The following is a 27748-nucleotide window of genomic DNA, read 5'->3' on the forward strand; positions in this document are numbered from 1 at the left end:
CACACACACACACACACACACACACACACACACACACACACACACACACACACACACACACACACACACACACACACGTGCATTGCCAGACACACAGACACATAATAATTTCAATACAACTTTCGTTTACATGCGCACACAATGCTTTTCTTCATCTTCGGTCCCCTTTCTGTTCTTCCTTTCACCCCATGTGACACTGGAAATAATTAAAAATAGACAATTTCATAATTAACAAAAGCATGTTCTGGTTAGACCAGTGAGTCAGATAAGAGTGTCTCGTGATTCCAACCTTCTAGGGTTGAAGGTCTAGTGTCCATGGCCAAGGATCAATCCCATTAGCATTAACAAACGGGTGAAACCTGTTTGTGTGTGTGTGTGTGTGTGTGTATGTGTGTGTGTGTGTGTGTGTGTGTGTGTGTGAGAGAGAGAGAGAGAGAGAGAGAGAGAGAGAGAGAGAGAGAGAGAGAGAGAGAGAGAGAGAGAGAGAGAGAGAGCGAGAGAGAGAGAGAGAGAGAGAGAGAGAGAGAGAGAGAGAGAGAGAGAGAGAGACTTACACACAAATTCTTTAAGTGCATTGCGGGTATGGGTGGGAGTCGGAGTGCACAATGCGGGAGCGGTAATGAGCTGTAGACCTGTGAATTAACAATATGCTCATCATATTCTATACTTTGTGTTGGTCATTTTATTTAGCATTAATAAAAATATCTACATTTGGATATGTGGTCTACTTTTCAGAAAGTTTGTGGTCTGTGGACAGCTCAGCTAAGTTCAGCATGCGTAATTGTACAGCTAATGACAAGAACTTTTGAGGAAAAATAACACAAATATGCGCATCTGCGTGTCATGCGTGCGTGCGTGGGTGTGTTTGTGCGTGCGTCTGTGTCTTCTTGACTTCTTGTGCAGTTTTTTTAGATGTGTTCTAGAAAAGGGGCAGATGTGGTCTACACTAATGGTTGGGGGTCTGGCCTCTGGATTGATAGGTCAAAAACTGCTGAATGAAAGTGGGTCAGTAAGTAAGAAACGACTGCTCCTCCGGATCTTCTGACGCACCCTTGAGACATCTAAACCCCACAATGGGGTGACTGCCCCTGAAACAATAATTGTACAACTACTCTCAGTCTTTCTGCAAAAGTGAATTAATATGAGTCTGTCTACATTAACATCTCATAAAAAAGCATGATTGTATGGAATTAAACAGAAAGCTTGTCTTTGCCATGTCTTGTAATAAGACACATGGACAGTAAGTGCTGCAGATACGTATAAGTGTGGCGTAGGGGGTGAGTTTAGGCTGGGTCAGGGTCAATCCGTGCATGTTTGAGCTCGGGGTGTCGTTTGTGAAGAAACTGTTCTTGGGTCTGTTTGTCCTGAATGCACCAATGCACCTCCCTGAGGGCAACAGGCCAAACTGTTCAAAGCCTACGGTAGGTGGGAGCTGCCTACTGAGGGGAGGTCTACAGCAAGTGTCCATCAGATAGGGGATTCAGGCTGAACAGAACGGAGCCGGTGTCTGTGCCCGCACCAGTTACGTTCGGCACTGAAGTGCTTACTTGCGAATTGCCCGTGTCCATACCGGGCTCCCTATTTTGCGGTTCAAATTGCAAACCAACTTTCCAGTTCGCGTACATTAATACCTGTGGCGTGAACACGACGGCCAATTCGTGATTAGGTGCGGGAAGGGGCTCCAGCACGGTTCTCAGTCGGCCTGAACGCGCTAAGAGAGGGAAGAGGGCTGCCAGTTCCCACAGACCAAGTAGCGATGTGCGGTGGGCCAAGAAGTCAGGTATTTCCATATTGGCATGTATGTTCAGCTATTGATCAATAGCACTCTATTTTCTTTCTGTGGTGCTGCCCCATGGAATGGTCTATGCATGGGAAACACTGACATCATCTGTGCTGCTTTGGCTGGACTCCAAGGTCTCTCTCTGTGGTGCACCTGCCACCAGGGGCGTAGCAGCAAATTTTGGGCCCTATGTACAATCAGCTCCATTGGACCCCCCAGCACCCCCACCCCACCAAAGCAAGCCACATATCTTCATAAATCGAACTGCATGTGGGCCCCCGATACACCTGCCACATCTTCAGTGATACAGTAGTCCGTGCCTCAAGCAACGAGGAGTGGACTGGGGCAAATTAAGCTCATGATAGTTTGAAACTGAGGGGAGAGCAAAGTCATCTCAGAGAGAGATTCCATGGTTCTATATTTTTTTAAATCTAATCGAATACCACAATTTACTAGGGCATGAATGTGGGAAACCACTTATTAGATCCTACGTTAGTGGATTCACTTGTTTTTCGTGATCCATTAGAGAAAGTCTGTACAAAGATTGTGATTTTGTGTGTATGCAAGGTCACATCTAAAGTATAGCCATCAGGGTTGCTGACAACCTTTTGCTGGGCGCAGGACAAAGTCATCTGAAAAGGCCCCAAACCCAATACTGTACATACAATATAATACTGTAGATGGGAACCCAATTCTGCCCCCCCTATCTCCCTTGGCCCGGGACAACACACCCTGTTTGTTCCCCCTAGATGGCGAGCCTGATAGCCATGCTTAGGACCAGCACAACACTATACAGCCACGACTCTCAACTTCAGTCAGTGAGCCTGCAGACTTTACCTTAAGTAGTTTAAACTGCCATCACATGGCTCACATTTGAAAAGCCACTCAGCTGTTGTCTGTTGTGAGTAAACTCAATCATCTGGTTACGTCCCCACGTGCCAGACTCAGCTGTTTGACTCCAGTGGCTTCCTCAGTAGTACAGCAGACCAATCAAGGAGGAGCCAGGATGAAACAAGGTCAGAGTCAATTACTGTATCCTTAATCAATTCCCATCATTCCCATGGATTTCTCCTGTACCCTTATTAGGTTGCTGGGTCATTTTGATCGTTCTTTACAGGAAAATAAAATTGTTGTCTGTTCACTACTGCTACGATACTCCTCTTCCTCTCTCTCCTCATAGTACTAGGCCTACTACATACTACGAAACTGGCTGCTACCACTACTGCTGCTACTCCTACTACTAAAATTAATGTCTATAAATTACCATTTGCCCTTTCATCTTCATCTGAAATCTCCATCAACACCTGATACCGTGTTTAAAAAAGAAGCTATTTTCAAATTGTACAATTGTCAATTGTCTGTATTGTTAAGCGATATTATTAATGTGTTTTATGTAAAGGCAATTGAGGAGAAAGGGAATTGGGTGAAGCCTGATGGATCGCCTGTACCATACCCAATAACTAGGCTTTGTGATTTCTGAGAAACTGTATTAAGTGCTCTCTGTCTGTAACTAGTCTGCACATCGGGGAAATAGGAGGCACATGAGTTGCTTTGGCACCGGGAAAGCCTGCTTTGACAACTCACGAGGCCCGCGCTTCCCACTTGTACTAATACTGTGGGGACTAAGGATTTCCCGTCAACTCATGGCCTTAAAATCACATGGCTTATGTCGGGTGGGTGGGTGGAGGACGTCAAATGTCAGTCTCTCCGTCTCCACTCAAGTCACGTCATACTGTAGGTCAGATTTGATATAGGCCTACTTTACAGTATTCTGGAATACTTGTGCCAAGTCTACCAAGACACTGCCAAACAGCCCGTGGGGTCTCGCAGAGGGACTGCAAATAATCTCAGGTCCAAAAGGGGTCCCAGCAGAAACAAAGTTTGGGAAATACTGCTCACCACTGTAGCCAGCCAGATATGGGAGTCAGAGTATTAAGACAAGACATTTAACTGAAGAACAATGAGGCCTCTGCAAAGGAAGAGAGCTCGGTGTTATGCTGAACCATTTGCACAACTCAGTGACATTGACATTCCTCCTAACTCTGTAGTTAACAAGTAGTGTGTGTGTGTGTGTGTGTGTGTGTGTGTGTGTGTGTGTGTGTGTGTGTGTGTGTGTGTGTGTGTGTGTGTGTGTGTGTGTGTGTGTGTGTGTGTGTTTGTGTGTGTGCGTGTGCGTGTGTTTATTTATTGCCTAGGTTGGTCTAATTGTGATGTGTAGTATATAGGCCTATATGTGTAGGCCTATTAGGCATAGGCCTTCAGCAGAGTAGGGCACCGCATAGAATGTTTACCTTTTCCTTACTGCTTTGGAATTAGAACTACAACCTGCAATTTCCCAATCCAATAAACATGGCCATTACCACAGCTGCAGAAACAAACAAACAAACAAACAAACAAACAAACAAACAAAAAGACATCTGAGTACTTGTTGCCTGCATTTGTATTCCTGGCCAGTAGATGGTGATACACCACTTGAAATAGGCGCACTGGCCTTGTTAAACAGACAAAGAAGGCATTCCGGAAGAGGCCAGTTTGCGCAACCCATGCATGCACCAAAACGATGCACATTTGTTTTAGTAATGTAGGGTGAACATTTATTTCTATTATTTTATGTTGTCACGACAGGTTTGCACAAGATGCTTAAACTGCGGTATCTCAGCGTTCTTATATCCCAGCGGCTAACGTTAGCTGCCCAGGAGATTTTTAAGGACGTGGAAGAAACCATTGTAGAGCTGCACGACGAAACGAAGTTGGTAAAACTTGAGAACGCAAAACTCAAACTGAAACTTCGAGAGTTTGGCATCAATCTCTACAATGGTATGTTGTTTAGAACTATGCCGCTTGCATGTGGACTGCATTATAAATGCATTTTATGTGACATTTTAGTTAGTGTTAGCACGCTCTCGCTATCCTGTCGTGTTATGTTCGTTTTCGCGGGGTTGCTTACAAGTAGCGTTGTTTTGCAAACGCAAGCGCATTTGCAGACGGTCGACGAGGTCTGGGGTCGGTGTCGTGCTAGCCTGCATCAACACTATTGTGAAGACGTTCCCGTTGGTTTTGCAAACCATTTTTTTTCTCTGTGTAGCCTACCTGCTTTATTGACAACACTCGGCAGGTAACAATAAAACTGGGAATTATACAACTGGCCATCACACCAGACATGAACCACCAGACACACCTATTGATTCTTATTCTGAGTTATTTTGCCCGTTTAGCCCTTCGCCATGTCCTTGAGTCCGTCATGTTCTTATCATTTTCACAAGTCTCCTCGACTGCTACAATACATTCACATGAAGTCAACTTATTTGCAAGAAATTGGCACACTTTTTTTAACTCCTTTTTTACTCTGTAAAAGTAGTAGCTGATGGCTGCCAACCGAGTTATGTGATCATTGTTGTGAACTTACTTCATTGTGCGTGAATCAAGCCTTTGGAAGACAACATGATAGGCCTATCTGGGGAGACGGGGAACCTGAAACCGCTGTTGTGGTTTGTCTGTTTTTTTTGTTTTGTTTTTTTTTTTACTGTTACCTCCTTGCATAGGGGGCGTGGTTTACGCCATGAGGTCACTATTAATATTACATGGACCTTGTGTGCATTTGTCCCTTTGTAAGATATTACCCGAGTATGCCTGTTCAGTTCTTGCAAGCTTGACTCTAACATAGATGTCGCTCCACAGAGTCTACTGAGGTGGTTGCACCTGCTGCAAGTTCCACTGTCGCACAGAGCTGTGAAGAGCCGAGGACTGAGGTGGGCAGAGAAGCCAGCCCAACTGTTGCATCTGTTAAAGAGGAGCTCGATGCACTTGCAGAAAATGGCTGGGAACCAGAGGATAACGCAGACATGGACATCAAAACAGAGACCAATTTCACAGATTGCACGGCAGCGCCTGAAAAGGAGGCCTCAGACACGCAACCCGACGCCAGAGTCACAGCGACCCCTGAGGACGTGATGTCATGGCTGGCCTTGGAGCCCCGTGAGCCGGAGGTCTTCCCGTGTGTGGCGAGGACATGGAGTGTTCAGGAATGCGGTGGCGCAGAGGCAGGGCCGCCTCCTGTTTTGTCTCAGGTAGTGCATCTTCTTCATACAATTAGTTGTAATCCTCAACATGCTCCATCTTGACTGTACAGTTGCAAAGTAAGAGTTTGGTCACAGCTTTGCAAGCCTCAACACTCCGCCCCCCACACACCCACTCTGACCAACACATTTGAAGCTCAAATTAGGATGTTTTCATGCGTGAGAAAAAAAAAAAACGCAGGCACCTTCAAAACACAGTGTGTGTCTGAGAAATGCCCCTCCTTCTCTTTCTGTTACCGTCTACTTTCCCTCTCTCCCTCATCTGTAGGCCTTACTTACCTTGTTTCAGCGTCTAAAAACTGTTAAGGCAGTTACAACTTTCAAAAGAATAAAATTGACTTGTTTGTGCTTACTACCATACTGAAGTTGGATAACTGATAAATCATTCATAAATCAAACGTCTGGTGAACGCCATGTGGCTTGATGAAACCAGACCGTGTTTAATATCGATGGTGAATATAGATTTAAATCTACACTTGTGTGCAGAATTATTAGGCAAACAAGTTTTTTGACAATATCGTCCATTTTATGCATATTGTCCGCCACCACCCTTTATGGACATGAACACCTATTGGATTTAAGCATTCCAGGTCATGCATATTGGTATAATAAGAGACTGTGTGATCGGAGGAGCCCAATACCCTATATCAGGGCAAAAGTAGTGCACACAATTATTAGGCAACTTTGTTTTCCTCTGGGGAAATGATCCACAAAAGAGATCTAACAAACTCTGTAAAGACTATAAACAATTTTGAAGTCTTCTAGAGGGGTGTGGCTATCTTCAAATATTGGTCGCATCCATCTAATGCACCATTACAAGCCATCAGTGTCACATGACATGTGCTCACAAAGGAACTGCCAGATTGAGAAGAATTGAAGATGAAACTACCACAAAACTATTACCCTGCAGTGCTGTTATATTCCAGAACTGACACCTACATGAAGTGTCCACAAGAGCATTGTATTCAGCACTCAGAGACATGGCCAAGGTAAAACAGGCTGAAACCTGAAGACCACTCAACAAGAAACTTAAGTCAAGACTGGGTCAAGAAATGTCTTTAGACAGTTTTTTCAATGGTTTTATGAACTAATGAAAGTGACTTAATGGACCAGGTTGATGAGCCTATGGCTAGATCAGTAATGTGCACACTCAGATCAGTTCCTGAGTTCCACTCAAATACCAGCAGATTACTGCATAAATACCATTGTCTTCGTAAAATATGCAATTTTCTCTCTCTAAAAGATCCAGACATGGGTTCATCCACCCTGTCTGTCAAGAGTCACTTTCCCAAGTCCATAATACCTTTTGAAAACTCTGTCCCCAGGTATTTTTGACTCAGTCTTGACTTAATTAACTCGTTGAATGGTTGTCTGGTGTCATCCCTTCTTACCTTGGCCATGTCTCTGAGCGCTCAATATCCTGTTCTTCTGGACACTCAGTGTAGGTTTCTGTTCTGGAATATGATAGGACTGCAGGGTAGTATTTTTTTGTAGTTTAACGTTAAATTCTTCTCAATGTTTGGCAGTGACATTTCTGAAGAGACTGATGACTTTGTAACGGTGCATCTGATAGTTCTGTGCAAACGTGACCAACATCTTGCTAATTTCAAGACCGCTACATCCCTCTAGAACACTTCAAAATTGTTAATAGACATTTCAGAGTTTGTTAGATCTATTTTGTGGCCCATTTTCCCAGAAGAAAACAAATTTGCCTGGAATGCTTAAATCCAATAGGTTTTCATGTTCATATAGATTGCTGTTGGAAAATATGCATAAAGACAATATGGTCAATAAACATGTTTGCCTAATAATTCTGCGCACAGTGTATGGTGAATATAAAGGGGTAATGCACAAAAGTGCTTGAACTGTCGTTAGCTGATACGCACTGTCAGAGTTCCAAATGCCGGAATCCGCTTATCAATTAATTGTAAGTTGATAGATATGGTCAATTTGACTCCGAATGAATTAAATGATAATTTGCATCACTTATTAGCTCACTAGCAAACATTGCACACATTGCATTAACGCCAAGATGCACACCACAAAGCACTACAAACAAAGCACAAGCAAGGCAGGAGTTTATTAATATTCCTTGTTAATTGAACTATGCTCGTGTGACAACTGCATTTACTCCTTAACCAGCTTTGTAGTAGTGCCCCTGTTCTGAAGGCTACTACAAACAGTTCTGTATGAACACATGTACCGCTGCACACTTAAGTTAATACATGAATTGAGTTCATTTTCGAGGACAGAGTTCATCCTTGCAGACTTTCAAGATGGCAGTTAGCTCAACATAACAGGTTAATGTGAAACAAACTAGGCCTATCCTATTTCTCCCACTGATGGAGGTGTATGCCCGAAACAAACCTTGGGTGCATTCAAATATGCCCACTCCTGTCTTTCACTTGTGCTTGGCCTTGCCCCGCCTCCGTGGAGAAAACAATAAAGTTTCCCACCTGTCAGCCTAGCCACAAGAACTTTTGGGGGACTGTTTTTCATTCACCATCCCGATTGCAAATGAGAAGATGACATTAGAATTGTGTTTTGCATGATGGTGAAGGTGAATTAATTTTCTGTCGTCATTGACATCATCATGAGGTCACAAGCAGGCAAGTGAGCAAGGGAGGACGGAAGTCCGCAGATTAGAATCCACTCCTCGGGTCAACCATAATTTATGTACTATCCCAAGTTTTGTTTTGGGGTTATACCTCCTGTCAGCAGGGTCAACAGCAAAGGCCTTGTAGTTTCTGTTACATCTTAACTTTTGTCATGCTCTTGTCAGAGTGTCGTCTAACATCTGCCGTGTCTTCTTCGCAGATCCTTTTCCAGAATCCTTCGTCAATTGTTTCTCCATAAGGAATTCACACATTTTTGTAATTGTCAGAATTTGTCCATTTTGCTTTTTCAGATAACTGAAAGGTCCTGCGCCCAGAGTAAGGAGCCTTCAGACGATAATGATGACGATTATGAAGACTTTGATGATGCTCAAGATGACGGACATGCAGGGAATGACCACTTTCTTAACTCAGAGCCTGTAAGTGTTAAGAAAAGAACATTTTTGCCATTAATGGTTTATTTTATGCCATTTATTGCTTGATATGCAAATCTGCCAACCTTCCTATCCAGGAAGATTCCTCACCATTGCAGGATAGGGCAGATTTTGACATTCCAGTTTCTAACACCAGAAAAACAAGCAAAAAATAAGGTCTAACATAGTCATGTTCTATCACAGTTTGCTTGGCGTAGGTCTGCACTCTCCGAGTGCATTTCTAGTTGTGAAATGTGTTTATTTAGCCATAAACCCTAAGGTTTTTTTTCAATGGGCCATATTAGCCTTTCCCTTTGAACTGCACAATCATGTACAGAGCAGTTCAAAAACAAGCTCAAGGCTTAAAGTGATACTGCCTCATTTTTGGAAATAAGCTTATTTTACACATCCCCTGGAGTAAAATAATAGGCTTTTAACGTTCTCCTATACTTTCAACCGTTCTCTGGGTATGGCAGTGCAAATTTTACCTCCAAGCTAGCAGTTAACATTGAGTCCTATGAGACCAGTTAGCCGCCAGCTGGTCTCATAGGACTCAATGTTAACTGCTAGCATGGGGGTAAAATTTGCACTGCCATACCCAGAGAACGGTCGAAAGTACAGAAGAACGGTAAAACCCTATTATTTAACTCAAGGGGAGGTGCAAAATAAGCTTATTTCCAAAAATGGGACAGTATCACTTTAAAAGCAGTGGTTCACATAAGCCTGTCACGATATTCAATAAGTCAATAAATCGTACAATAACTTTTTACAAGAACGATCACTTTTCTGGCCCCGATAAGTTAGTTATTTGCGTGATGTTTTGTTTTCCCTCCCTCCCTTTCTCTATCGTAGCCTTAAGACTAGATACTGATGGCACGTTATAGGCCAATGCAGCGCAATGACGCTTAAATGTTGGTGTAATTTTAAGTTTCCGTGCAGTTCTGGTTGAAAAAAAGGTGCATTGATCTGGCTACTTGCGTCTTTGAAATAGAACGCTGGTGTTCCCGCGCTTCACTTATAAGCCTCGACAAAGAATCAGCGCTAGAGACACTAGGAGCGCAAGCGCATCTGGAACATTCCTCAGAGAGGGGAATGAACAGCTCCGACACGAAGGCAAGTGTTCATTCTGAAACATGCACAGCAACCCAATATCCACGACGAAGAAATGTTTGTGCAAACATGAAATACCTGAAATACATGAAATATGGTACCGTTGCGCCAAACTTGCTCTGAGGCTGTTATTTTAAACCTCGCCAAGTTTCCCCTATTCTTTCAATGTGCCTCCAACCCCAACGTTCGTCTGTTCTTTTAGTGATTTTCACTATATTTGTTGTTTATTTAGACCTAACAATATGAGTTGGCAGTCCGCAAGCAAATCAGGAAGATCGGATTTGTGGATTTAAATCAGTCACACCAGGAGAATTTGAACGGTTGAGCGCGCTACAGGGGAAATGCTTAAGTATCTAAACAGAGGCATGGCTGTAGTTTACTCATAAGAATCAATGTATGGGCGTTCATAAATGAGTTTAAAGTGCGCAGAATTGCAACTTGTTCCAGTCGAGGGTATCGGGGAGGGAGAGAGAGAGAGAGAGAGAGAGAGAGAGAGAGAGAGAGAGAGAGAGAGAGAGAGAGAGGAGAGAGAGAGAGAGGAGAGAGAGAGAGAGAGAGAGAGAGAGAGAGAGGAGAGAGAGAGAGAGAGAGAGAGAGAGAGAGAGAGGAGAGAGAGAGAGAGAGAGAGAGAGAGAGAAGAGAGAGAGAGAGAGAGAGAGAGAGAGAGAGAGAGAGAGAGAGAGAGAGGGGGTGGCTACACGGGAATGTTTTTCTATGCCAGTGACAACGTTCCCCTGGCCTAACCATATGAAACCCACCAGAAACGTGGCCCAAAACGAGTTTTTTGAATAATGGGTTCCAGAGTGCGAAAATCGAGTAACGCAGGCGTTTGCGTTGCCATTGTTCCAGCAGAAACGGATTTGTTTACATCTGCGTCACAGCCACATGGCCAAAATCGGTGAGGTATCCTCACAGTGACCACTTTGCGCACAACATTAATTCCATGCACAATGGCATCATCAGACAACTGTTTGTGTGGACTGTGGAGGCTCTCTTTTATTTCTACCACGTCAATATTTTACGTTTTAAACTGCCCTGTGTGGGTCACTCGTGTTCAAAATCCCCAGTCCATATTTTAATGGGGCCGTGTAGGCCTATGTTAGGCTATCTGACAAAAAAAACCCCTTACAAACACGAAGCAAAGCTTCATATGATCTTTTAACAGCGCACCCAAGCAGTTATCAGCAATGCATATGTATTTAGAGACTAGTTGAAACAGTCTTAATTAGAGGTGCTCCGATCACCATTTTTTGGCCCGATCACCGATACCGATCACCAAAAATCTTTATCTGCCGATCACCGATCATTGCCGATCACAGAAATTATTTCCTATTTTTTTAATAGCCTATTAATTATCCTTATTGAATATTTCTGCCCATAAACCAATCAATCTTAATTTGCACATGTCGCTTTCACAATGTAGGCCTATTATTAGGCTATTACTATTATGATTATTATTATTATTGTTATTATTATTATTATTATTATTATTATTATTATTATTAGGCTATTATTATTATTATTATTATCTTTCAGCTCTTTCAGACTAGTGTTGGTAATATAGCCTACAAGTAAGTCTACAGTATTAATCAATTTATAAGTTATTGCATATAATTACTAAACTATTTAAGATTGAATTGAAACTGAAACATTACATCAATTTATAAGTTATTGCATATAATTACTTAACTATTTGAGATTGAATTGAAGCTCAGACACCTGGATCTCAGTCTCTCGTCTTCTGCATACGAGAAAAAACCCTGTCGCTTTAAATGAGCAGCCTCGTGAGGAGAGCCCCTCCCCTCTCTGTCACTCACTGTCCACAGCTGCAGTGCTCCGCGACCGTTCTGCTCTCTCCCTCTCACTTCTGTCGCCGTTTGGCGTTTCAGCTACTATCAAACTAATCGACTGACTGTCAATTACAACTTTGAAAACAATAACGTTGGCATGCTTGTGCGGACAACGTGAACTTGTCGCGTGCTGACCGAGGCAACTACACAGGTTATAACGTAAAATGGCTAACGGGCGAGAAGTAGTCTATCGCAAATTACATTGTGACTGAAACACTTGAGATTCTACATACACAAAACAAGAACAAAAAACTTCACTTGAAAGAACAGGGAACACGCACAACACAGCGTGTCTGCGAGGAAAGCTCTTTCTCTGTAACACTGTCATAGAATGTAGAATTCCCTGCACAGACTCATTGAGTTTCACCGTCCATTCTCCCTAGTTGCTGTTTGGTGTTGCAGCGACTACAAAACTAATGACCTGGCTGTCCATTAGGCTACAACTTTAAAAACAATACAGTTGATGATTGTTTTGGAAACGTTTAGTTGTTGCGTGCTGACAGGCTGTAACTCAAAATAGTGAACATGGCGAGACTGACACGTCATTCACAAATTACAAGCGTCATGTAAACTGCGCATGGATCGGAAAATCAGATCATTGTTGATGCAGATATGATTATAAATGGTGAAAATGAAGGAGGGAATTCCAAAAAGTTAAAGACAAGTAAAGATGCCTTATTTTGGTGCAGCAGCTGTGCAGAGCCAGCACCTAGGCTACATGCAGGCAGCGCCAGGTGTAAAGGCGAAATGGTTGCGTGAGGAATTTAATATCTCTGGATCGGTTTTTTGATCGGCATGTTTTTCCGATCACCGATCAGGCTATTTTTGGCCATTATCGGCCGAGCATGATCGGCTGCCGAGCAATCGGAGCACCTCTAGTCTTAATAGGCAAAAAGAGGAGACAGAAGCAGAGTGAGCGCGCGGCAGTCTCCACAGAGGAGGGAGGAAAAACCTGCCCAATATTGGTCTTCAACACCTTAGTTGAAACTTCTCAAATTAAAAAAGCAGCGTAAAATGTAGATAACACAATCAACATATGCCTAAATGGTAATGATTCTCTACTCTAGTCACTCCACAAGCTACACAAGGTGCCACATGCGCAAAGCTGGTAGCCTATTTTTCCACGTAACACTCAGCATAATGAAAAACAACAACTATGCGGATGCTGGTTTTGAAAATAATTCGACTAGCAGCAAATGCTAGTGCACATGTTGGGAGAAGAAATTCCCTTAGTAACATGCTCCTCCTGCATACAAAACATCATAACTAATGAAAGGAGTAAAGACAGACTTACATAAACTTCATGAGGGCCAACCAGTTATGTAGACTGTAAACTCCTTGATGATTGTTCTAATGTCCTCCAAAATAATCCAGAGGCTGAAGCATGCATAGCCTACTTAGCCTATTCTTGTAAGAGCAACTTTGTCACGAAGCATAAGCAGTATGATTCAACACAGGCTGTTGTTTTATCTAACTTGTCTCTGTGGCATCTGGTAGCCTAATGTTCAATTATGCAGCTTGTACTGATATTGGGTTGACGGTATTTTTGATTAAACTATCTGTCGCTTAAAATGGACTGAACTTCGGAATGGGAGATGCTAGAAATGTACAGTTTTTAGTAATAAAAAGCTGAGATCTTCAGCTTTTAAACAGGCCATGTCATCTGTCTGTAGATCTAAAACAAAATATGCTGTGTCTGTTAAAAAAAAATTGAAACTTTACTGGCACTGGCTACGCTGCTTGGCAGGTCATTTGCATGATAAGAGTATGGGCGATCACGGCCATTAGTGAATACTTTGTTCTCAACAACTTCACATTAAGAAATGTGTATTCTGAATGCGTTTCCAGCAAGCCTGTCGTTGTCATCAGGATCTGATCTATTTACTGAAACATGCTGTATGGTCGCAACTCGATTGCAACTCGGATTTAAAAAATATCGCGTTGCGGTGTCATCTGGCCGAGGCTAGAGAGCGCGCTGCCTGCACCTGGAACTTGTGCATCTGTTCATGCTCTTTTGCTTTTTGCTGATGTTGAAATGCCTTTAACAGGGCTGATTTGGGTTTTGACTGACAATTAGCTAGTAACAACGTGCATTTTGTTGAAATAAGCTAAGTAATCATTTGTGAAATAACAATACCCCACCAATAGTAGGTTATTTTACATCACACCATGGATAGGCCTACAAGCCATTCAGTGTGCTTGAGAAAGATAAATAACAGAAAATATTAAAGAAAGACTATATAACTTACCCTAATAATAAATACAAAAAGCCTATTTAGAGCCTATTGTGCTCCATCAGGATGTAATTAAAAACATATAGATCCCCGCCGTGATGCTTTTAAAATGTGAAGGGGTGTAGTCACATTTCTATTGTATTTTTAACCTATCGTCATTATATTATTTGACACATTTCTTCTTGGAGCAGGCGTCAATCTTAATTATTTAAACCTCTGAGGGTGCTGGCCCAAATGTTAAATTCAATGTTTCAAGTAGGAGGCCACACCTTGCATAGCAGTGTTTTTTATTGTTTTTTAATGGTATATTGTTTGAAAATGGCGAGAGAGACAATATTATCGATTATCGCCAATAATTTCTTGCCCAACTTATCGTCTGGCAAAATTTGTTATCGTGACAGGCCTAGGTTCACAACCTTTTTTGAAGAAAAGCCCCCTTGTCATCACAAGCCTCCCAACGCCCCCTTGACATCATCATAAGACTGACTATGCCCCCTTAGTATTTCAAAATTAAATGGACTAATTCCCCCCCCCCCACACACACACACACACACTGCCAACCAGCTGTATCCTTCTCAATGCCCCCCAGAGCTCTCCAACCACCCCCGTTGAGAAACACTACTTAAGAGAAAAAATAGAAAATAAAAAACTTACACTTACATGGTTGCATAAATATGCACACCCTTTGGCTTTTGTTACTGCGTTCAGTATTTTTTTTGGTGAGCGTCTATCAGCATGGTACATGTTGATGTGGCAATATTTGTCCACACTTTTCAAAAGCACTCCAAATCTGACAGATTGCGAGTGCATCTCCTGTGCACTGTCCTCCTCAGATCACCCGAAAGACGTTCAATGGGGTACAGGTCTGAACTCTGTCTGGGCCCTTCCAAAACCTCAGTCTTACTCTGGTCAAGCGATTCTTTCGTTGATTTTAGGTGTGTGCTTAGAGTAGTTGTCATTCTCAAAGATTAAGTTCCTCTGCATCTTCACCTTTCTAAGAGGGTGCCAAAGGTTTTGTGCCTCTTTGTGGGAACCTCTCCCATTGGAAACGTTAAAGGTGTGGAAGTCGGAAAAAACTAAATTCTCACAATCCCGCATCCAACTTCAGGCCCAGTTATCAGTCATGATTGTGTATTTTTGACCCAAGTGTTTAAAATGCAACAGGTTAGCTCAGTATTGCTGGCTAAACATAAAAGCATGGCAAGATGTTTTAAACATGCACATTTCAGTCCCTCCAGGAATTTGTGATGTTGCGACTTGCAAGTTTTTTGCCACTTAAACGAATTCTCGCGAATTCTGTGCGATATCGAAACTTTTCCAATTACCGCGATTTCCTGCAACTTTTGTCACCTTTTTGGCCAACGTTTAGACGCGTGGCTTAATGCAGCTCATAAATGGAGATTGAAACATCGGGCCGTGGCGCCCCGTCTCTTGCTCTCACCCACTCACACATGTATACACTGGAGCAGAAGACTAGAGCAGAAGTTGCTCCGTTTGGTTTTGTTGCACAGTATCTCAAGTTAAGCCTGAAAAGAATACTGTGCTTTAAAATAAATGTATGAAGAATTCAATTATCATTGTAACATGTAGGCAAGGAACCTTCTGCTGACCACAGCCCGCTCTCCTCTCTCTATCACGCGTGCACCCTTTCTGCTTTAAAATAAATGAATGGAGTCTATTTTTATCACTGGCATTTTAACATGTAGGTAAGGAACCTGATATTCGGTGCTTAGCGTTGCCTATCTTCACCGCCTTCCTGCCATCATGTGTCATATGGAATGTGTCATCAATTGCGTGTAGCACTGTAATTTATTGGTGCTGTTTGTATTTGGTGTCATCTACAGGGCCCCCGCGAGGCATTAAAAAGTACCGTTTTGGCCCGAATATAAGACGTGGTTTTTGTTATAAAAATAGTACTCTAAAAAGGGGGGTCGTCTTATTTCCGCGCGCTAGACTAAATGGTGTGAATATGTCTTTATTACTATTTTTTTTTTACTTAACCTGAATGCGGCCATTATGCTTCACAACAATGCCACAAAACTCAATAATGGATAGGTTAAGAGATGTTTTGTCCATATCAAATTTGCAGATGCTTGTTTCGTGATGACTTTTGCACCGCACTCAACTGTCAATGTCAACGCGATGCGGCCGACAGTGAAAGGGGAAAGACACAACAGTCAATCACGGCTCGTTGCTCTGCTTTTATTTGTGTTCGGTTTTACAGTCTCATCAGGAAAGCTTTAGTTGTTCTCTCTGGTCACCCGACAACACCGCTTGAAACTAAAGAAATGAAGGGTGATTTCACAAACAACCTGTAGGCTAAGTTTTGGATGCTGGTGGATATTCCAATACCATGGACATATGTATTCAAAACACTTTACAAAACAACGCTTGACAATAAAATTAGATATTTCCAATTAGGGCTGCTCAATTAATCGAATTTTAATCAAAATCGCGATTTTTGCCGCCACGATCATAAAACATGAAAATCGCGATTTTATGGGAGGAAATTCAGTGTTCCATCTAAGCTGCGCGCACCTGCAGACTTGTGCACTGCTCGCACGTTCTCAGCACAAAGACATTTCAGCCAATAGTAATATTGTTGACAACTGTCTCTGGGTGGAGGATAAGTCTGTGAACCAATAAGCAGACAGTACTGAGAGGGGGCGGGCGGCAGCATTTTGGCAGGCTGGCTGTGAGTCGGAGACGGAAATCTCCGTGTCAGTGAGTGCACTCACTGCTGGGCAGTGGAGGGGAGTTGTTTCATCCTAATGGTGGATATATATGAGGAATTCAAGCATTAAACCAGCCATTGCATGATGCTGGAGTCTCTGAAGGTGTTTTGAAACTATGTGCTTTGACCAGCAACTGTTTGTGATTATTGAAAACCAAGAGAAATAGCTTTAATTCTGGTCTAAAAAAATCGCTAGTTAGCATGCTAACACAAACGAAATAAGCTAAGTAATGTTGTCTACAACAATTCACCTTTCGCAAAAGCCACGCCCCCTAGTTATTGTTGCTACGTCCGTCAAAAACTTAGAACCAGGCACACGTTTTGGCTGCGTTTCATAGGAAATGTGTGTAGCCTACACTTCTTGTATCCTACACACGCTGATTACTAGAAGCCATATTCAACTGAAATACAACAACTTGATGATGGCGATGTGATGTCTGTAACCAGGACATTTGATAGTGCTTGGTGTAAACTGGGACATTGCTGTCCGCCAAGACCTTTGACGGGCTTTGGGCACTGACACTGCGCAGCTCTTGGGCAGTCACACTGGGCGTTTCTCTTCTGTTCACTTTAATGGTTTTAGTTGACAGTTAATATCTCCATAACAAGGTTGGAACAAGCGCAGCCCCATTTCAGTGTTACTTTTTTTTGCTGTCACACTCGACGCATATACACAGACACAAACTGGGAAGGAGAGAGGGTGGGGGCTGCTCCGTGGGCTGTGCATTTGGCGCATATTAAACAACGCAACTAGTAGTTTCCCAATAAAATTTGAATCATAATGCCGTGGATCCAAATATCATATAATATTGTCCTTAAGTCTGAGCGATGCATTGATTATTTGTTTAGGGTACGTTTTCTGCCAGCTAAATGCAAGGGGGAAGGGGGCTATATTAGCAAACAAGACGATTGCACAGTTAGCCTGCTAATTTTAAATATGATCACCTGGAGCTAATAGCCTTCACATGGCTTAATCCATCCCTGTTATCAGTCCGCTTGAGGTTTTTGCTTCGGGAAAGTGAAAAAATGAGGTCCTAATTAATCTTCAGATGGTGTCGGACCCTGACGGTGCCATAGGCACACGTTGTATGTCTCCCTGAAATCGTAGGTTTTTGACGGACCTCGACAAGTTCTACACTCCTTAGTTACCGTTGCTGAGCTCGGACTGGTCGGCGGCCGTTTGTGGGAGTGGTTTTGCGAACGGCTAATTAGACTGGCTGTTACTCACTACTCATTAACACCAACCTGCGTGTAGATATCATAGCTGTTTTGGTGGACAAGTAATGTAAACTGGTGCAGTGAGTTAAATTATTATGAGTGAAGTTCAACACAATTTATAGCTGCCATAGTTGCTTCTGCTTCCTACATTCTCAAATGTGTTAGCTTGCTAGCTTGACAAATGCACTGCAGTCCAAATTGGCAGAACCTAACAGAACCCTATGTAATAACAGACATCATGAAGCTATGTTTTATTTAAATGGTTATGTTTTCATGCCAAGTCATGAAGTATTACTTTACAGACCAGAGCATATGCATATTATTAAATTCAAAAGTGACAGCTCTTCAGCACAGCCCTTTGATTTCTCAACTCACTCTCCCTAGTTAAAACACAGAGATAACCTCCTAACTCTCCTACTCACAGGTGCACTACCTCCAGTCCAGAATTGAAATTAGCTGGGAGTTATACAATAGACAGCACAAACGTTAAGCTTATCAAGTTGGTTATGCTGCCTTGCTTTGTGAGTGTAGACATGCCATCTTGCAGACCACAGCTTCTTGGTGGCCTAGGTACACACATGTTCTGGTCTTCACTCACCCTGCCCTGCCAATGTCGTATTACAAATCAAACACAGTGATTACCCCCACTTCCTGAAATAGGCCCTACTTGTGTTTTTGCAAGTGATTTGGGAAAATACAGTGTGATGCCACTCAGTTGGCCTGTTGAGGCGCCAATAAGATCTTGCCACTGAAGGCCTATGGCATATTTTATCATATTCACTACATAACTTTACTGAAATTTTAAGAAACAGATTTTTTTTTTAATTTGGCTTTATTTTTTTGATGGGCTACTCTGGAATGGGGGGGGTAATCGTGATTATAATCGAAATCGCAATTTTGATCAAAATAATCGTGATTATGATTTTTTCCATAATCGTGCAGCCCTATTTCCAATATAAATTGTTTTACAAGTTTTTGGAAACAAAAAAAATGTTGCATTTGTGGGAAATTGAACCATCTCCTAACTGTCGATTCTGTCAAGAGGAGGAGGAGACAGTGGAACATCTCTTTTGGTTCTTTTCAACCTCTGGGGTGTTTTGGATTCAGGTCGAAAATTCGTTGTCGGTATATGACATCAAACTACAAACAGATCTGTATATGGTACTTTTTGGTAACCTAGCTGTGACAGAAGGAATACAAAATATAATCATTTTACTGGGGAAAATGTTTATTTTTGGTTCGAAATGCAAAAATAGCGTAAATATCAAAAGGTTTATAAGTTATGTTAAATTATATTGTAAAATTGAATGTGGGATGACGTATGGAGCTCATAATGCAATGTATAGAAAACGAGGGATTAAACTTATAGAAGGGGAACATTGGGAAAACTGGGGTGAAGATAGACAAATAATAAACTAGCCTAAAATGAAAACTCTAAAAGATATAGTTGCTAGAAATCTCTTTATTTTTATTTCTATATCTCCTTTTTTACTTTTCAGTACTATTTTATTATTTTTATTATCTATTTTTACTTTTGTTTATTATGGCCTTTGTATGATTAACCTGATTTTTAATAACAGGTTTGAGCTATGTTATTATGTAATATTATTATGAAGTGAAAGAAATACATAGAATTAAAAGGAGAAATACAAAAAAGACAGATTTAAAAAAAAAAAAAAAAAAAAAAAAAAAAAGTCCTCCATTAGGGGGGGTGGTGGATGGGTTTAGATTAGAAAAAAAAAAAAAAAAAGTTTTGGATGCTGTCATCAGCCAATCAATGGTCATCTGTGTGTGCGAGAGAGCGACGCCTTTTGACAAGCGGTGGCTATTTGACGATAGGCTATGCCTCACAACGATGCAACAACACAGAATAATGGTTAGGGCAAGAGATTGCCTTGTTCATCTAAAATCACCAAGAGTTTTACCCTTGGTACGAATACCAATCGGACTTCTAATGGCAACGTGGTGCTGGCAGTGCATGGGCTTCAAATGCAATGCGTCAATCTGATTTCACGTTCGGTTTCAGTCCAACGGAAAACTTTGGATGCATAAAATGAACATCGATTTGGCTAGACGGCTGCCGGTTAGATATTGCTGTCAACTAAGCATTTTGCAAAACCTGTGCATTGCACAATAGGTAGCCTATCTCTACTGGACTGGTTGCCTGGCTGGCACAGACTATGCTCTGAGTGTAGGCTGCGTCGCACTTAGAACAGGCGGGCCCAGGCGGCTGTAGCCTACTGGCGCTTGACACTTAGAGAGCACAGAAAGGAAAAGGGTATGAGTAGCCATCTGTGGTCTTCTATCATGAAAATTTCATGAAAATGTTATATTGTGAAATTTGTTCAATGTAAAAGTCTCAGATTTTCCAACAAATTAAAAACTGCATTTTGAAAGAAGTTTCCAATGTGAAACAAAATGTAGTCTTAGTAACTTTTTCCCCAAAACATGAGCCTGAAAGTTGGGGGTCGTCTAATATTCAGGATCGTCTTATATTCGGGCTAATACGGTATTAAAAAGCATTTAAATTTAGAACATGTGATTTAAGGCCGTGAAAAGCATTAAATTTAGCTTTTTTTTTAGGTGTGGCATTAAAAATGAAAAGGCCTGGCATTAAATTTCACCCGGACACAATGTATTAAAATATAGATGTCTGGACAGTAGGGGTGGGCGATATGACGATATTATATCGTGAATCGCGATATTGAGTAAAAGATCGTCTCGAATCTGCCAAAGTGGAGAAATCGTATAGATCGTCTTGCAGTGAGGATGTTTATTATCAGTATCAGAGTGACGTTTTCCTCACTTGTGTTGTTGTCTTCACTTTATTCTTTACATTATTGTATTCCAATTGTACACTTTATGAGGGTATCATCAGTGTGTTAACATTTTATTGACTGCAAATTACAAATTGCAAGTATATGAAAGTTATTTTTTGTTGTTTTTATTTTTTTGGATGGAAGATTGTGGTAAAAAATTGAAATCGTGATTTCATGTTAAAAAATCGTGATACAAATTTTTTTCCATATCGCCCACCCCTACAGGACAGTCTTCCGTGAAAAACATTGTTTCATAACTAGTAAGGCGGCAACAAGGTTTCGAGACTGAACATGCCTGGGGTAAACCATGCACTCGATAGTGACAGGCCCGCCGGGGTAGCAGACCCTATCGTTCGGATCACCCTACTGGATGATGGCAATGGCTGACCTAGTAAATCCCATCCACCACAGTGTGTGTGGTGCCTGACCGCAGTAATATGCAGCGTGGAAGCTATATCTGTGGGGCCAGTTTACTCGTCGAAAGCGTAAGTCTTAAAATGATTGCATTGTTTTCTAACTTTATCTCGCCACCTGGCCTGCTTGTGCTCTATAATGCTCCTTCTCCTAATGTTAGCCATGCCCTCTCGTTTAGGTGAAGTGTTTGCTAACGCATATAATTTCATGAATGCATGATGATTGCATTAATACAATATGCTACTTCAAAGTGTCCTCGAGCTTCGTGGCGGATTATGGCGGTGTTATCTCTCCTAGACTAAGGAGCACTGCACTCCAATATTTAATTTAATATTTAATTTTATTTATTATAAATGATGAATTGTTGGTCCATTTGTAATTTTTATAATTGAAGTTATTTCATGAAATGTCATCAAACTTTTCAAATAAACGCAATTTTGAAATTGTTTCAGTTTTGGATGACTTTTTGGGTTAAGGATGTTTTAAACTAATGGGTTAGTGTGTGCGCGCGCCATCTCACTCTTTTTTTGTTGTTGTGTTTGCATCTCTTTGGTTAAATTAAGCACAAAAAATGACTAGGGTATTAGAGTTTGGGCCCACCTATGCAGCAGCCAGATCAACTGAAAGAATATTTTAGCACCTGGAGTTACATAGATGCCATTCTTGAAAATGGTATTAAAAAGTATTAAATTGGCTGATGAAAAATGTGCAGATACCCTGATCTAATATTGTGTACTTGATGTTGGGAGAATTACAGCTGCCATGCTGTTATAATGCTAGTATTATTATTTGTTAATTTAACCTATTTTAACCTGATGACTCGTATATGTTTGACCTTTGGTGCCTGGAGACATATACGCTGCATTCATGCTCTTGATATTTTAGCCTTTTTAAATAAAAATGTGGGTATGAATGAACACATTCCAATGCAAGATGAGGGTTTTAGGGTTTAAATGCACCCTATTTCATGTTTTTATGTGGATCAGAGGCTAAGATATTTAGGTTTTTTATAGGCTTAGGGCAACTTTCCCAACAAGGGCTTCGGCATTCAGCAGGTGTTTTTTGCAGGTGCTTTTTAGGCAACAATGGGTTAAAAAAGGTCCACACTAAATTGCAAAAGTCCACAGTATTTACAATTTCTCCCTACGTCCCTGCCTGCTGGGCGCACATGATTGACCGCTACCTCCACTGTAGTGGGCAGTGCAAGATTTGGCTGCGCTGAACAGTGAAAGTGAAAGCCCATTGGGAAACTCCAACTCCCATTGTCATTGTGACACAGCACTCCACAGCACACAAGTGAACACTGCACACAACAAAATTGCATTTATGCCTCACCCGCGCTGGGGGCAGCCTTCAGTGGCGCCCCATGGGGAGCAGTGCGGTGGGACGGTACCATGCTCAGGGTACCTCAGTCATGGAGGAGGATGGGGGAGAGCACTGGTTGATTACTCCCCCCACCAACCTGGCGGGTCGGTAGTCGAACCGGCAACCTCTGGGATGCAAGTCTGACGCCCTAACCGCTCACCCATGACTGCCCAAAAGGGTTGCCTGATTGGAAATGCTTCCATCCAATTGGTTTGTTTAGGGTGAACATTTGGGTTTTTTTGTATAGAATTGCCCCACACGCACACATTTTAAAAATCAGTTCAAATTGCGCAGTAGTTAGCGCCTCCATGCATTTATTGAGCATTTATTGGACTGGAAAACATTAAACCTGGCAACCTAGACGCTGAACCGAAACTATACCACTCACAACACGGATTAACAGACCAATGGTATTTCTAACAAGGGTCATGTTTGTGCTCAGTTCTTAGCGAAGCAGATGCACCAAGGTTGGATAGAGAAACTTTTGCAAACGACAAAACTAAGCTACAACACAGGTTAAGGAAGGAATGAGACCACTGGTGAGCATACGGGACTTTGCTTGCATCGACAAAAAACTGTGCTCGCAGTAATCATCAGTTAATAAACCATTTTATATTATTTTATAGTTTGTATTCTACCAAACTACCAAAATGACCACTGAAAATCAATAAGTAAAAAAACAAGCAAACAGAAGACGAGTGGAATGTGCCAGCGTCCTTTACTTTCAAATTACTTTATAGTATTTTTTTTTTCACTAATAATTCAATATTCAAAATAGCAGTTTTCACTTCCCTTTGCAACAAAATCACAACAATAATGTAAAAAGCGCCGCAACTTTTATCACGATTTTCCTGAAATCCTCGCGCACCATTGGGCATTTCAGATCTCAACTTTTTGAAAAAATGATCACAGTTTCCTGGGGGTACTGACATTTTAATTTTTTCACCAAACTATTCCCTAAATCTATGCACATGCTTCATCTATGTAACATCTGATTGGAATGTTTTCTTTGTTTCTGTTATATTTCCATAGGCTGAGATGCCAGACAACTCTCAGATGCCCAAGAAAAGACCTTACACTAGGCGACAGCCTTCCAAACGAGGGAACACTAAGCAGAAAAATGGCACAGAGGAAACAAATGAAAGGACAAGCCCTGAACCTACCACACAGGTGGTCAAAAGGAAAGTAGGAAGACCCAGGAAGAATCCTCCAATATCCATACCATTGTCTGCCTTGAATGACCCTCAGGTGGAGACGGAAAATTCACAAGTTCAGAGTAGACTGAGGTCTGGGAATGAAGGGAAAGTAATCACGGGAAAACGGCGAGGGAGAAAACGGAGGGGTCCCTATAAAAAATCAAAGAAGGCACTTCCGATTGATAGCAAAAGTGCTCCGATAGGTAGACCACCGACAAGAGTCTTGAGGCTTCGGATCTCTAAAACCGAAGTAGAAGAGGTGGACTTAAAAAATGGAGAGAACGTTTCAGTTCGGAAGTCAGACCGAATAAGAATTAAGCCTACTGAAGATGAACCAGAGGAGGAGAACTTGAAAAATGGAGGGAATGTTTCCGGACGAAAGTCAAGCCGAACAAGAATAAAGGATAAGGATGAGGAGTCAGAAGAGGTGAGCTTACAACACACTGTTCTTCAAAAGTCAAGCCGAAAGAAAATCAAGCCTATTGACGACGAACTACATCCTGAAACCGGTGAAAATGGTTACTTAAGAATGTCAATGCGAACAAGAGGGAAAATTAATAAAGACAAACCAGAGGATGAAAGCATAAAAGATGAGCAAAATCTTTCAATTCAAAGGTCAAGCCGAACAAAAGTCAAGCCCAACGAAGCCAACAAAAGAGATGAGGATCATTTACAAAATGAACAGAACACCTCAGTTCAAGAGCCAAGCTTAACAGTACGAGTGGGTAGACCAAGAGGGCGGCCTAAAAGGAATTCTCAAATTACCACAGATAACCCATCCAATGAAGGACACTTAAAAAATGTTTCAGAAGATCCACCTTCAACATCAAGTCGAGCCGAATTGGAAGGCAAGAACTGTTTTCCCGAACAACCACCTGTCACTTTAGTCAAGGAGGAATTGGAAGAAGACAATGGTGTTTTAGAGCCCCCACTTCTTACACTATGTGAGGGGGCATTGCAACACAACAATAAGGCACAGACAGAAGAGCCAGACTTTAACACAGGCCAGACAGTAATGGATCAGAATGATAGTGCTTCAACACAGACTCCTTTCACAACAGTCGAGGTGACGTTGGAACAGGTTGATGATGCTTTAAATAAGCCAACTTCCATTTCATCTGAACCGTTACTGGAACAAGACCGTAGTGTTTCAGAAGAGTCACCAGTCATGTCAGAAAAGAGCGAGTTGGAAAAAGATGTTTTTTTAGAACCACCCCTTCTCACACCATGTGAGGTAGAAGTGGAACAGAAGAGTAGCGGTGAGGTAGAAGAGGCACATAACAACACTGATCATACGGTAGTGGAGTCAACTTTAACACCGTTTGAGGTGCCATTGGATCAGGGTGAAGGTGGTGTAGACGAGACAACTTTCAGTTCATGTGAGAAGTTATTGGAACAAGATGGTAGTGTTCCCGAACACAGCAGTAAGGCACAGAGAGAAGATCCAGATTTCAACACAGGTCAGACAGTAGTGGATCAGAAGGATAGTGCCTTAACACGTTCCCCTTTAACGCCAGTCGATGTGCCGTTGGAGCAGAATGAAGATGTCTTAAATGAGCCAACTTTCACTCCATCTGAGATGTTATTGGAACAAGACAAAACTGATTCGGAAGAGCCACCTGTTATTTCAGGAAAGGGCGAGTTGGTAAAAGATAATCTTGATTTAGATCCACCCCCTCTCTTACCATATGAGGTGGCATTGGACCACAAGAGTGATGTGCAGACAGAAGAGACACATTTCAGTGAGGTTGAGATGGCCATGAAACACACAGATAGTGCCTCAGTGGGGTCAGCATTAACATCACACAAGGTGCCATCGGAACAGGCTAAAGGTTTTTTAGACGAGCCATGTGAGAAATTATTGAAACAAGACTGTAATGTTTATGAAGACCCACCTGTCACTTCAGGAGAAGGGGAATTGGAAAAAGATAATGTAGAACTTGGACCGCCACCTCTTACATCATGTGACGCACCATTGGAACACAAGAAAGAAGATACACATTTCAGTGCAGATCAGGTGGCAATGAAACATGTACTGCAGCGCTTTACCCCCTTAACATCAGTCGAGGTGCCATCGGAACAGGCTAAAGGTGTTCTAGACAAGCCAACTGTCAGTTCATCGGAGACGGTATTTGAACAAGACGATAGTGTTTCAGATGAGTCACCTTATTCACCAGGTGATGTGGAATTTGAAGATGAGAACAGTGTCCCTGTAGAGCCCACTTTCTCAGCAGGAGAAAAATACTTTGAAAAAAATGAGTTGGAGCTAGAGAAGCTTCCCGGTAGAAAAAGTGAACGAGTGAGGAGGATTCAGGCGGAGAAGTCCACAACTCAACCAGTGGAAGAGCGGAAGAGTGCCTCTAGCGACGAAGACAGCTCTGAAAGTGAGGGAGACTCCTCAGGGTTTGACAAGCCGAGTAGCAGACAAATTAAGCGCCGTCGAACTCCTTCCTCAGACTTTGAGTTTGACAATGAACAAGAAGGTGAATCATCATCATCAGAGGAGGAGGAATCCAGTGGTGAGGACTCCTCTGGAAATGAAAGACCCAGGAAGCAACAACGAGTTTCAAAAAGAAGTGATGAGGAGGCAGGTTTAGAAACTGGTGTGACTGTTAAAACAATTGGCAACAAGCATGACAAGCGAAACTACTGTTTGTATTGTTCAGCGTTTCCTGCCAAGATTTCAAGGCACTTGGTAGTGCGTCACTATGACGAGAGAGATGTGGCCATGGTTCTCGGCCTTCCTAAAAAGTCCAAAGAAAGGAAAATGCTATTGGATCGCATCCGTAACTCTGGGAACCGTGCTCACAATGACCGAGTCCTGAAGGAAGGAAAAGGAGTTCTGATCCCTGCTCGAGCCTATAAGTCTGGCGACGTTCCTGATTACGAATACTGCTCTGGTTGCCAAGGTATGTTTTCCAAAGATTGGCTGATCAAACATCTTGAAAGTTGTAAGTGGGTGGTAGAGAAGGAAGGTCATCAGCCTGTACTTCCTGAAGTCCTCCCAAAGAAAGACTTCTCAGAGATACTTTCTGGGATGTATGAGGATGATGTTACAGGTGCGGTTAGAGGGGACGAGCTTCTACTTAAACTTGGACAGCATCTGGTCGACAAAAGAATGCAGTCTGAACGCATACTGCAAAAACTTCGTCAGTTGGGAAGATTGCTCTTGAATGGCCGAAAAATCACCCCGTTGAAAAAAATGGAAGACTACATCAGGTGCTCAAATTGGAGTTACGTAACGGCAGCTGTGAAGAATGTCGCAGAGTACTCTGAATCCACACAAACATTTACCATCCCTAGGTATGCTGCTTGCCTCAGAATCAGTCTTTGTACCATTGCTGGCATCATCAAATGTGACTCCAAGACCAATGGAGATAAAGAAGCCCTGCAAAATGCTGACATGTTTCTAGACTCTATACGGATGAAGTGGCATCAAGAATTCTCAGCAGCAGGGACGTCGACCAGCCAAAGGTCATCAGTTGTCACTGAAGAGGTGAGAGGTTTTTTAATGTCAGCATTTTACCAGTTTTTACTTGTACATAGTTTTTTTCTTGCACTGTGAATAACATTGGTCCAATATTGATGGAGTAAATTTGTAATATGCGTTTTATTCCCTTACAGCCGCAGGAAGTAGGTGGTGACAAAAATTGTGCGTCATCTGTTCAAGATGTTGATGATGCAAAGACAGATGGTGGAGTAGGACATAACCTTGAAAAAGACGAGGATGCAGAAGAGGACGATTATGATGACATTGATGACAGCGATGCTGATGACGATGATGATGCTGATGACGAAGATGATGGTGGCAATGGCGTCGAGGAGAATGGCAGTCAATGTGCAGATGGGGACGGTCAGGAAAGCATTACTCCTCTACCTGTAGTCGACAGCAAAACCGTAAGTTTCGACAAAAAAAACATAGCA

At 42.1% G+C, this 27748-nt stretch overlaps 1 protein-coding gene across 1 annotated transcript in view; it reads left to right on the forward strand.

Moving 5' to 3' along the window:
• The first annotated feature begins 4305 nt into the window (after positions 1–4305).
• The window catches only part of LOC134447445 (uncharacterized), a 28131-nt gene continuing 4688 nt past the window's right edge, over positions 4306–27748 (forward strand). Inside the window, exons 1-5 of the mRNA XM_063196901.1 lie at positions 4306–4597; positions 5459–5847; positions 8765–8890; positions 23661–27320; positions 27449–27721. Of these exons, the coding sequence (XP_063052971.1) occupies positions 4417–4597; positions 5459–5847; positions 8765–8890; positions 23661–27320; positions 27449–27721 (4629 nt within the window). The 5' untranslated portion in view covers positions 4306–4416. The remainder of the gene's footprint in view (positions 4598–5458; positions 5848–8764; positions 8891–23660; positions 27321–27448; positions 27722–27748) is intronic.

This window comes from Engraulis encrasicolus, chromosome 4 (genome assembly GCF_034702125.1).
Source record: "Engraulis encrasicolus isolate BLACKSEA-1 chromosome 4, IST_EnEncr_1.0, whole genome shotgun sequence".
Lineage (NCBI taxonomy): Eukaryota > Metazoa > Chordata > Actinopteri > Clupeiformes > Engraulidae > Engraulis > Engraulis encrasicolus.